General features: G+C 40.1%; 1 protein-coding gene across 3 annotated transcripts in view; it reads right to left on the bottom strand.

Annotated features, from left to right (window-relative positions):
- MYOM1 (myomesin 1) overlaps nucleotides 1–13,128 on the bottom strand; it is a 143,927-nt gene that overhangs the window by 69,287 nt on the left and 61,512 nt on the right. For all 3 annotated transcript variants that reach the window (XM_040354024.1, XM_040354026.1, XM_040354025.1), the window contains 4 exons: nucleotides 7,863–7,951; nucleotides 7,702–7,761; nucleotides 4,560–4,724; nucleotides 2,969–3,130 (listed from right to left, as the gene is read on the bottom strand). In XM_040354024.1, coding sequence (XP_040209958.1) covers nucleotides 2,969–3,130; nucleotides 4,560–4,724; nucleotides 7,702–7,761; nucleotides 7,863–7,951 — 476 coding nt within the window. The remainder of the gene's footprint in view (nucleotides 1–2,968; nucleotides 3,131–4,559; nucleotides 4,725–7,701; nucleotides 7,762–7,862; nucleotides 7,952–13,128) is intronic.

The following is a 13,128-nucleotide window of genomic DNA, read 5'->3' as shown; positions in this document are numbered from 1 at the left end:
CTGTGGACCAATCACAGATCACAACTGTAAGCAAGGTGTTCATGAAGAGAAATGCATTCATGACAGCTTATGACCATTCATAGCGATCACATGATACCCGGTTATGGGTAATTCTAATCCGCTGTTTGCAGTGGACACAGCAGTCACAGAAGCAGCCTGCTCCTAGTCAGAAACCGGATGGATGACATACAGGTACATGATCCAGCCTGACCATGCCCCCCAACAACAGTAAATGTACTGCAGGTGATCTGTAAGTGGTTAACATACTAAGCAATATTCATGTATAAATATGCTTTTTTTTTTTTTTTTTACATTTATTAACCAAATATCTTTATCTGCATAGTACATGGATTAATATTTTTTGCAGATAAACAATCCTCATACTGCCCTAATTTGATAAAACCAGAATTCTCATACACATCCACAACAAATCATTTACAATTAAGCAAAGCACCATGATTTATGAGATTATCAATAGCATTACCTGTCTCATGATCTGGCCTTTTAGGATATTTGAAATCTATTAAGGGTGATGGCAGCTAGAGGTAAATATGAAATTAATATGGTATGTGTCTTAAAAAAAAAAGTGTTTTTGTACATGTTTTTCTTCCTTTCTAAAAATGGCCAGATCCAGAAACTGACACTGCTAAAATCCCACCTTCCGTTATTATTTTTTACTATTAATAGTTTAGGGAGCCACAGAGATCCTGCGAGTTCTTACTGTACAGGGGAAATCTGGTGTTTCGGGTCGTATGTAACAAAGAACACAGATATTGATGTGAATGCACTTTAGGACAGTGGATACAATTTTGGATTGTTTTTTGCACATAAGGCTACTGCCACATTTAGGAATTGCACAAGTCACTTTACAATTTTTTTTTGCAGAGAATGTGTTGGACATTGTTGTTTAGCACACATATTGGTATTATTACCATTTTTATTTATTTAGTAGATTAATTTAACAATTGTTACTCATATTTAAAATTATGGGGAAAGTGTAACGTATTGTGAGTGATTGAGGGTCAATGCACCCTGGGCATAAAAAAAATGGCAGTTCTTTTGGCAGAAGAAAAACCGCTCATATAGAGTATTTTTGTACAGGCGTTTAAGAGCATTTAGCTTTTTTCTACAAGAAAACTGCTCTCAAAAACACAAACCAGAAGGATTTTTTTCCCTTCCTCTAGCTTAAAATATACCACTAAACATCCTAATGTGCATGGACTCATAGGAGAACATTGAGTTGCTTCTACAGGCAAAATGCTAAAGACCTCTCGAATCAGCCTTTTTAAGCCAGTGTGCATGGACCCTAATAGTCATAAAACAGCACTTTATTCACGCAGGCCTCATTCACATGGGTGCCCATACTCCATGATCAAACCATTTGTATATGCACCCTAGCCCACAGGTGCTGCATGCAGACAGCCCATTTAAGACTTTGAGGACACGGTCTGTATTTGAGGCCACTCACCCAGAGGGCAGTCACATTAGGATGAGTGGCTGTGTCCTAATAGGACAAGGGCAAAAAAAAAAGAAGTGAAATTAAACTCTTTACGCACACTATTGTTTTTTTACTTAACAATGATCTGCAGAATATGATGTTGTTATGTTCATTAATATAAGACAAAGATTTTTTGAAGGTGTATCTATTTGTGGCTCTGTGGTCACGGTTGCTTTTTTCATATGTACTGCTGAACTTAGCATAGGTGCCTTTTTGAAGCCTTCACTTATAGCCAAGAATGACAAGCACTCCATCGCTGTGGGTCTGCCAGACCATCAGCTGCTCCCTGTAACAGCTGACACAGAGATTAAATCTGTCCCAACACTGCTTGAAATGTGATCCCACCAGCTCTATTGAAGAAGAAACCTTTATTAAATTATAAAACCAGGCAACAAGTAGGGCAAATATTTTCCTCTTACCTTTAACAATAGACATTATGCAGCCATGAATCTTAATTGCAATTTTTTCAGAATTAAAACAATATTAAAGGTCATAGACCTATTGGCACCATCATGAGCTAGTGACAGTATCATGTGTTCTAACTTCTAGCAAACAGATTGACAACACTTGAAGTTATGTTAAGATTTCAATGTTGCGACATGAGCTTGGGCTTCTGTCTGACGCATGACAGTGTTATGGCATTGCAGAAAGGTATTACTGCATTCTCTGGCTTGTTTTTTTGCTTAGACTAAATGCCGTTTAAACCTAATTATTTTCCTAAATAAAAATACAAATTTATACTTACCTGCTCTGCTTTTGCACAGTGGCCCTAAACCTACTGTTCTGTGGTCTCCTACTGGTGCTCTCTGCTCCTCCTCTTCTGCCAGTGCCCCCATAGCAAGCTGCTTGTTTTGGGGGCACTCGTGCGGGTGAGCTCCTGAGCTGGGCTGTGTGTGTCCGTAGATACATACAGCACAGCGTGGCCCTGCCACCTGCTCTCTCCACACTGGTTTTGACTGAAAACAGCAGGAGCCAATAGAGCCTCCAGTGAGAGCCTTCAGGAGAGAAGAGCTGCAGAAGACAGGCACAGCACTGAATTGTGTTAATGGGGGGCTTTAAGGAGCTGCTATTGATATATATATATATATTTTTACCCTAAGGCAGAGAATGCATTAAGGTAAAAAAACTGTTTGCCTTTAGAACCCCTTTATTCCTTCCAAGCAAGTACTCACCTAACAAGCATAATTATACTTGCTTTTACAAATTTACTTTGCTCTTTTAAACTTTTTTTTTAAGAGAAAGTAATCTCATAAATCCACATCTGCTCATTTGATCCCAACTCCATTATTCTGACATTTACATGATATTTAAAGACTTGCTTAGCTCTAGAGATGAGTTTGGTAAATAAGAAACCCATTCTAAAATCTTAAAAATCATTTGCAGAAAACAATTAACCAGTTATTAATTTAATGGATAATTACACAACATTATGTAATATTTTTGTTTTTGAAATGATGAACTGTCTCTTACCCCTGACAAACACATATGCGCTGTACTGATCATAGTACTCTCCCATCACCACCCGCAGTGTGTACAGTCCTTCATCTTCTTTATTCAGATGTCTGAGAGTCAGGGTGGCATGTCCTCCACTCCAGTGCGTACTGATCCACTTGTTGGGGGAGACCAGAACTCCTAAACACAATAGAGGTAAAAATACAAGTGAATATTATCGCCTTATGTTATGCACATTAAGCAATCCTTAACCTTGTCCTTAATCCTTAAAGTGTTACTAAACCCAGTAATATGAAAATAGTTTCTCCAGTGCTGAGAGTTCAGGTAGGAGGCACTACAGCCTGTATACACACCCACATGTGTGATGCCAATATCATGTCATCTGGCTATCTCTGAGAACAAGTAAATGTTCTCTCCAGCATAAAAGACACAACTGAGCAAGTGCTGGTTGGCTACCCTGCCTGTGTTAACTGGCTTTCCCTAGATAGACAGTGCAGGGAGGGAAGGATCTGTGCATACAGGATAAAACAGCCTTTTTACACAATGCAAAGGATTAACCCCTTAAGTTCCACAGTGAGTACAACAAGCATTCTATGCTGCATATACAGACAGATTTTCCTGTTGTGGGTTTAGTAACACTTTAACATTGCCAGGAGGCAAAAATGAAATGTAATGTGTAATTATACACTGGGACCCTATGAGTTAAAATTTAAATATATTTATCTATATCTAAATATCTATATTGTTCTATTTCAATTTTGAGGTGTACAGGAAAAGTCCAAAGCATAGAAATTAAGAGAAGTAAGTACGGGGTCAATTTTTGTAGGGGTATAAAGCATTGTCTAAGGTCCCATTATTATCTCGTGTCAGGAGAGAAGAGATTACACTTGTTTTTTTTTCCGTCAGAACCCCCCCCCCGATTCTCTGTGTAAGGGGGGCCCTGCCTAAAGCTGTGTAAGGGGCCCCAAAATTTGTGATGGCTGCCCTGCCCGCTGGTTACATTTCATCACGACAGATGAATATAAGCAATATATGACCTGAAATACCCACAAAAGTTGGGGAGGACGGAAGAATTCTCACCCCCCCCCATCACTCTCCTTACCCCAACACTAAGGACCACTTAATTAGCCCCCCTCCATTCATTTATCCTACCATATCCCAAGCCGCCACAGAAAATCCCCATATCGTTCTATCTACACTCCCACATTTCTTGGGATTTTACGGCACAATTTTGCCACAAATACATTTGTAACATTGATTGTAAGTGATGTAACTAGACAGTCTCTGGTAGAACAAAGAGTACAGAGACTTTGCAATTAATCAGCTTTTCTGCTTTCATAAGGATGCACACATAGCCTTCTTTAGATACTAGGAATACTATATTAACATCACGAGTAACAATATGTTCATTGCCATGCTATTTACACTGTTTAAATGATCTGTTTCAACCAGACACATTTCTGTATACTTATGTTTTTTTCTTTTGAAGCGGCTGCAAATATGCTTTCAGTTGTTTATGGCTTTCAAAGCCAAAATAAAATTATTTTAAAATGAAAATAAAATAAATACATATTAGGACTGAAGTGTAGAATTTAAAATTGTTTCCTACCATTTCGGTACCACTGAATTTCTGGCTGGAATCGTTTTATTTGTGGGTGAACAACGACTGTGGAACCCAGACTCAATGTATCACCTTCTTTTCCAAAGGAAACTCCAAATGGGTCAATAAAATGAATATCAAACTTTGAAGCAAATCCATATGGAGAGATGGCAACTAAAGAAAGGTCAAAAGAACCAGTAATTAGCTAAACTTATACATACATTTGGCAAGTTGGTTACATCCCTAATTCACATAAAATTGGAGTTTTGATTAGCCAGTAAAACCCCTTTTATAAAGTACAGTACAGGACATGGGATGTTTAGTCTTTAATCATGGGTTATATTTAGTTACCTTCAGGTGAGTAGACACTGGCAAATAGAAACCTGCAGGGACATCCTCTTAATATCACTTTGCACCACCAGCTAGCCTTGGTTTTGTAGCAAGCAGTAGGGAGATTATAAGACAGAGAGAAGGGACTTGTGTCCTATACTGTACTCCAAGAAACAGATTTTTTTGGTAAGTCAAAAATCCTATTTTCTTATTTGTAAAGTAGAGCAACGCTGTATCCTGACCTAGGCCAACAAGGCCCAGGCCTAGGGCAGCACTTTGCAGGGGGGCAGCACGGAAAGAGTCCCCGCCGACTTGCGCTACACTGTTAGTGTAACGCAAGCTGCTTCTAATTTTAACTGTCCTATCGTCCTGGACCACAGACCTTCCTCACTGTGCTATATGTTTTCTGCTGCACCATTGGCAGGGTTATATCTTCTTAGTCCTCTCCATAAAATTGCCAGAAATGTGTGCTTAAAGTAGAACTATAGGCAACCCTTTTTTTTTTCATTTTGTATAGAGTAAGGGAGGGTTATAGCCCCTGTCAGTTTATTTTGTTACCATCCCTGTCCCATTGCAGAGATTTCCTTTCACTTCCTGCCCCATAGCCAAACAGAAAGTGAGAGGGAATCTATGCAAATTAAGGGGATCAAATGCCCCCCCCCCAGGCCCTAAGTACTAGTAAATTCCAGGGTGGGTTTTAAACAGAATAGGGGTGTGGCCTTGACAGGGAGGGGTGGGTCATATTTAAATTAGAGGGTGCACAAGTTTAGTCAGGCCTAGGCCAGCACAAAACCTAAATACACTACTGAAGTAGAGGACACAGGATGTTTAGCTGTTAAACTAGGGTTGTCCCGATACCGATACCAGTATCGGTATCGGGACCGATACCGAGTATTTGCGGGAGTACTTGTACTCCCGCAAACACCCCCAATACCTAAATAGAATACTTCCCCCCCCCCCCGCCGCCGCCGTCGCCGCCGTATATCGCAAAGCCGTCGCCGCGTTAATCACCGCGCGGGGAACATTACAGTCAGTTTTCGTTTGAATAGCTGTTTTCCCCGCCGCGCATAGACACTCCCCCTTGCTCGGAATTGGACGGATCTGTCCAATCGCGAGCAAGGGGGAGTGTCTCTATACACAGTGCGGCAGGGAAAACAGCTTATTCAAAAGAAAGCTGACTGTAATGTTCCCCGCGCGGTGATTAACGCGGCAACGGCATCATTTAGGTATGGGGACATGGCTGGATATGTGGGGACATGGCTGGATATGTGGGGACATGGCTGCATGTGGGGGGACATGGCTGGATATGGGGGGACATGGCTGGATATGGGGGGACATGGCTGGATATGGGGGGACATGGCTGGATATGTGGGGGTCATGGCTGGAAATGTGGGGGACATGGCTGGATATGTGGGGGACATGGCTGCATGTGGGAGGACATGGCTGGATATGTGGGGGGACATGGCTGGATATGTGGGGGTCATGGCTGGATATGTGGGGGACATGGCTGCATGTGGGGGGACATGGCTGGATATGTGGGGGGACATGGCTGGATATGTGGGGACATGGCTGCATGTGGGGGGACATGGCTGGATATGTGGGGGACATGGCTGGATATGTGGGGACATGGCTGGATATGTGGGAACATGGCTGGATATGTGGGGACATGGCTGGATATGTGGGGGGACATGGCTGCATGTGGGGGGACATGGCTGCATGTGGGGGGACATGGCTGGATATGTGGGGGACATGGCTGGATATGTGGGGGACATGGCTGGATATGTGGGGGTCATGGCTGGATATGTGGGGGACATGGCTGCATGTGGGGGGACATGGCTGGATATGTGGGGGGACATGGCTGGATATGGGGGGACATGGCTGCATATGTGGGGGACAGGGCTGCATATGTGGGGGACATGGCTGCATATGTGGGAGACATGGCTGCATACGTGGGAGACATGGCTGCATATGTGGGGGGACATGGCTGCATATGTTTGGGGACATGGCTGCATATGTGGGGGACATGGCTGCATATGTGGGGGACATGGCTGCATATGTGGGGGACATGGCTGCAATATGTGGGGGACATGGCTGCATATGTGGGGGGACATGGCTGCATATGTGGGGGGACATGGCTGCATATGTGGAGGGACATGGCTGCATATGTTTGGGGAGATGGCTGCATTTGGGGACACATTTAAAAAAAGTATCGGTATTCGGTATCGGCGAGTACATAAAAAAAAGTATCGGTACTTGTACTCAGTCCTAAAAAAGTGGTATCGGGACAACCCTAGTTATAATACTCTCTAACACGAAAACTCATGAATGGACTCTTATTTATTTATTTATTCATTTATTTATGTATTTATTTATCACATTCATTTATGTAGTTTTGTGTCACCATTTGTTATTACTGTCGCACTAGTGGCATTTTTTCTGTTCACTGTTGGTTCAGGAGGACCGTCCTATTATATAATTTTCACCCACTGAATTATTATGCATTATTACTATTGATTTTAGCGCCCCCTTTATGCACTATTTGACTCCAATTTTGATTTAGGTCTTAATTTTTGAGGAGCAGCTTACTATTAATTATTCGTTACACAAATAATTCATATCATAATTTTTTCATTTTTGGCGCGAGATATCACATTTTTCATATAACCCATAGTTAAAGACTAAATATCCTGGGCTCTGTACTAAGAAAGTTTTTTTTTTTAACAACTGGTTGTTTTTCTTATAGCTTTTCTAGAAAATATCTGTATTTATCCTGATTCCATAACTTGTTACCCTATAGGGAAAATAACTGATCAAAACTTACAGCTGAACGGTTCACTTTTTGAAGTAGTTAAAGGTGTCAAATCTAAGTCTCCTTTATATCCTGTAAAAAAAATATAAAAAAAAAAATACATTTGAACAGAATTCCAGGAAACACTATATTTCTATAAACAGAGATGAAAAAGTAAAAAAAAAAAAACATACTTTTCACAACAAGAGAAGTAAATGAAGAATTCTCTCCTTTCACATTCATTGCTGATGCATGGTACTGAGCTGTATCCTCAAAGTCACAGCTGTAGAAATAAAAATCCAATCAATCACTTAATCCATTAATCAATGTAATAGTGAACTTACTCAGCTAATCAATATAATTGTGAACTTGTGAAGTTCAAAGTGCACTTACAAAAAAGAGATCAGTACAAAAGATATTGAAAAAGAAAAGAAAAATCTTTTGTATACTGTCTACCTTCATATCAATAATACTCAACTGCCCTCCAGGGGCCCCAATGGGGTCAGAGCCTGTACCAAGTCTATAGTTGTCTTGACATAATAAACAATACTCTGTTTTTAATTTTTTTTTTTTATTAATTACCTCTTCACTTGTTGCAGGCTCTGTAAAAGACAGTGGAATGAAAGCAGAGTATAAAGATGTGCTGGTATGGATCTATTCCAGACTGTCACTGTACTGTCGGCACTGCGGGTCCTGACTGGTTTATACAAAATCCTAATGCTGTGTACACACGTTCGGATTTTCCAATGAAAAAAGTCAGATGGACTTGTTTCATCGAAAATTCCCATCGTGTGTGGGCCCCATTAGACTTTTTTCCATCGGAGTAAAAAATAGAACATGTTTTTAATTCGTCTTCCGATGGGAAATTTTGATCGTCTGTGTGGAATTCCGTCGGAGAATATACCACGCATGCTCAGAATCAAGTCGACGCATGCTCGGAAGCATTGAACTTAATTTTTCTCGGCTCGTCGTAGTGTTTTACGTCACCGCATTTTGGACGGTCGGAATTTAGTCTGAGGCCCCGTACACACGACCAGTTTACTCGGCAGAATTCAGCTTCCGACCGAGTTTCTGGCTGAATTCTGCCGAGAAACCCGGCCGTGTGTACACTTTCGGCCGAGGAAGCCGACGAGGACCTCGGCGAGGAAATAGAGAACATGTTCTCTATTTCCTCGTTGTTCTATGGGAGAACTCGGCCCGCCAAGGTCCTCGGCGGCTCCAGGACTGAACTGGCCGAGGAACTCGATGTGTTTGGCACGTCGAGTTCCTCGGCCGTGTGTACGGGGCCTGACAGTGTGTATGCAAGACAGCTTGAATGGAATTCTGATGAAAAAATACATCTGATTGTAAACCATCGGATACTCCGATCGCGTGTGCAAGGCATTAGTGCTCTCTATGAATCTCAGTGGCTAAGCAGATGTCAAATTAAAGCCTTGTGCCTCAGTTTTAAGTTCATGTAAATACGTGTACATATACTTTTTTCCTTGTTAACCGCTTAACGACCGCCGCATGTAATTATACGTCGGCAAAATGGCACGGGCAGGCAGAACGACGTGCCCGCACGTCGCTGCCTTGCCGCGGGTCCGATCGGGACCCCCCCCCCCGGGAAAGGCGGCGGTCGGTAAGCCTCAGGGAGCGATCCGGGATGAGGGCGCGGCTATTCGTTTCTAGCCACCCCCTCGCGATCGGTCCCCGGAGCTGAAGAACGGGGAGAGCTGTATGTAAACACGGCTTCCCCGTGCTTCACTGTGGCGGCTGCATCGATCGTGTCATCCCTTTTATAGGGAGACAAGATCGATGACGTCAGACCTACAGCCACACCCCCCTACAGTTGTAAACACACACTAGGTGAAACATAACCCCTACAGCGCCCCCTGTGGTTAACTCCAAAACTGCAACTGTCATTTTCACAATAAACAATGCAATTTAAATGCATGTTTTGCTGTGAAAATGACAATGGTCCCAAAAATGTGTTAAAATTGTCCGAAGTGTCCGCCATAATGTCGCAGTCACGAAAAAAATCGTTGATCGCCGCTATTAGTAGTAAAAAATAAATAAATAATAAAAATGCTATAAAACTATCCCCTATTTTGTAAACGCTATAAATTTTGCGCAAACCAATCGATAAACGCTTATTGCGATTTTTTTTACCAAAAATAGGTAGAAGAATACGTATCGGCCTTAACTGAGGAAAAAAAGTAAAAAATATTGAATTTTTTTCAAAATTGTCGCTCTATTTTTGTTTATAGCGCAAAAAATAAAAACCGCAGAGGTGATCAAATACCACCAAAAGAAAGCTCTATTTGTGGGAAAAAAAGGACGTCAATTTTGTTTGGGAGCCATGTCGCACGACCGCACAATTGTCTGTTAAAGCGACGCAGTGCCGAATCGCAAAACCTGGCCTGGGCATTTAGCTGCCTAAAGGTCCTGGGCTAAAGTGGTTAAGGAACATTTTATTGGCACCATAAGAAAAATGATTTTTTAATAGTTTTGCAAAGAGTAGTGAATGGTTTGAATCTCTGTAAGATTTGTACTGATTTTTGTATCTCCACTGGGGATATTGTCCCTATTTTATGTCCCATAGAACCATCTGTTGAGTTGAGAGGAAATCTCCTAAAAGTGAAAGGCAACCCCACCTTTGACAGCTGTATCCCTATTAGAAGATTTCCCCTCAATGTTCCAATGACAATTGTCAATGATATCCACACCACTTCCTGTCCTAATAACAGCCATAACTGAGGCAGAAATTAAGGAGAAATCTCCCCAGTGGGAACACAGACACCAATAAAAACCTGACAAATGTTAACACTTCCATACACTACACAAAAATGCAAACATGGTAAAGAAGGTGTTCAACTTTAAGCAGAATATTTTGCCTGGTTCCTCATTAGAGTTTAGGAAGTTATGAAGTAGCCTGTGACTGTTCCACATTATGGTGTACAAGATTTAGGAATATCACAGGTAAAACACAGGACCAGATCTTTGTGGCTCATGACCATATTACCATTTAAGGACACTCACAGAGTTGACTGCTGAGTATACTGGAATTTCTTCCCAATATTGAAATACATGACATTCTTGGCCTGACACAGATTTTTAGAAACAGAAATATTTGGCATCCATTTAAGCGTGACTGAAATCACTTTCTAATTAAAGGAAAGTTGACTCATGGGTTGTGGGAAGATAAGAAATTGCTACTAGCAGAAAAAAAACAAGCAATTTTTCATATTTTATGTATTTAATCAACATTGTACAGGAGGGTCCTGTGCTAACTCCTAGGAACCATAGTGTGAAGCCCCATACACACTATCAGTTTTCCTGCAGGTTTTCTCTTCAGGTTTACCAAAACCATGTAGTGCAAGGGCCTGCCTGATTGTATACAAATTGAAACTCTTGAGGTTTGACCTCATATTAGATGGTTTTGGTAAACCTGAAGAGAAAACCTGCAGGAAAACTGATAGTGTGTATGGGGGCTTAAGTTACATTGATTATATTTTTTTGAGACAAAAAAGAACATATGGAAGCTGTCATCGTGTATAATGTGTTACTAACAGTGATTTTTGGTAGAATCTACCTATGCATGGGCTGCTAATTTAAACCCCTTAGAGTGGGGGGTATTTACTAAACTGCAAAATCAGTCAACTTACAATATCCAATCATAAAGAACAAACTCTATTTTTTCACGTCCCAATGATTGGATGTTTGACATGAATACCTCTCTTTAGTAAAGCAAAAAAGTTAATACATGGAAATGTTCATTACTATATGAAAGTATACAACCACATACAGTATGTATCAAACAAAGTGGTTGTGTGTTTTCCTGCTGTATTTAAATCCATAGTTGTGCCAATTTTTACATACTAAGCTAAAAAGTAATTATTTAACTTTAAATTAGTATTCATTATATCTCTTGATACCGTTACAAGCTCCAGAAGTATCAGTTTGGTTACAGGAAAAGTGAAGCTTTAAACTAAAAACTCCAAACTCTACAGTCAATTTGTACACGTGACCCATGGACACAGTTTAAATCTCAATGCCTGTCCCTTTCACTAACTTATTATAAATTACTCAGATTTTCTTCAACACTTCGAACAGTCATGACACTTTTCACTTACCAACTATGCCAACAATTGTTTTATGTAAAAAAAAAATTACAGTTGCCAATAAACAAACCTGATTACTTGTGATAAAGAACTTAATATTATTTTTATACAAGATCATCAACTCCCGTGGCAATGTACCAAGAAGCAAATTCATATCAAATTTACAAATGCATTAAATGTTATTAATAACAATTACAGACTATCACATAGCAGACACACGCATAGCAAAAACCAAATACAACAGAAAAGAGCACTGCGTCTATACATAGACTAAGATATTAATATAATCGCTAATAAATATCACTTACAACATCATATACTGTACTAAGATAGGTAAAAAAGCAACAATTGGCAATAATTTCTTTGCACTAAAAAATGTACCCCACTAAAAATCTTAAAAATATGATTAAATAAATTATATATATATATATATATATATATATATATATATATATATATATATATATATATATACATACAATAGGTTTGTATCATGTCATTATTACCTATATGAGTGTGACATAATTTACAATGCACAATGGATTAATACGTATTTGATGGGTCTAATTGATGGACCTTTATCTTGGTTGCACATAGCACTTTATGTTTTACATATTTCATTGTGGTGATTTATGTTTAAGCTTTCACCTGTTTTCACTTTTATATGGCTAGGTGGATTTGAGTTATATTAATATTTTTAGTGCAGTGCATATTTATAACCATAATTATCTCACTGATAATTAGTACAGCTGCATAGGTTAGGACCTTTCATAGAAGTGCTAATCATTTATTTATTTTGACTAAGAGAACTTTCACATGGCGCCACCCCAAGCGTCAGCGGTAAAACGCTGCTATTTTTAGCAGTGGTTTACCGTCGGATTTGCGGCACTTTTCCACCACTAGGGGGGTTTTAAAAAGGGTTAAAACCACCCACAAATCGCCACTACAGCGGTGTTTTGCTGGCGGTACGCAGGGCATTTTGCAGGTGCTATTTTTAACGCTATAGCGCCTGCAAAACGCCCCCAGTGTGAAAGGGGTCTTACAGTTTGAAGGATGTATCAGGCTTGAACAAGTCCAATGACCCTGATTTACTAAAAAAAAAAAGTAGAGCATGTTTACTTTCAAAGTGAATCCTTATTTTGCAGAGAGAATTTTAGCCCTATTTTAGCGAACTAGGTGAAACAAATTAAAAATTCACTATGTAAAGAATACCCACACGTGTTTAAAGAAAATTTTAATAAAATTCAACATAGTTGGATGATTGAAGTCAGCACAATGTAACCTCATTCACTGAGCTAAGTGAAAATTCCCCTTGCAAAGAGAAAATTCATGTGCTCTGCTCTTTTACAAAATCAAC

This window comes from Rana temporaria, chromosome 5 (assembly GCF_905171775.1).
Source record: "Rana temporaria chromosome 5, aRanTem1.1, whole genome shotgun sequence".
In the NCBI taxonomy this organism is placed as follows: Eukaryota; Metazoa; Chordata; class Amphibia; order Anura; family Ranidae; genus Rana; species Rana temporaria.
Note: the sequence above shows the minus strand (reverse complement) of the source record. Positions and strands in the feature narration are given on the sequence as shown.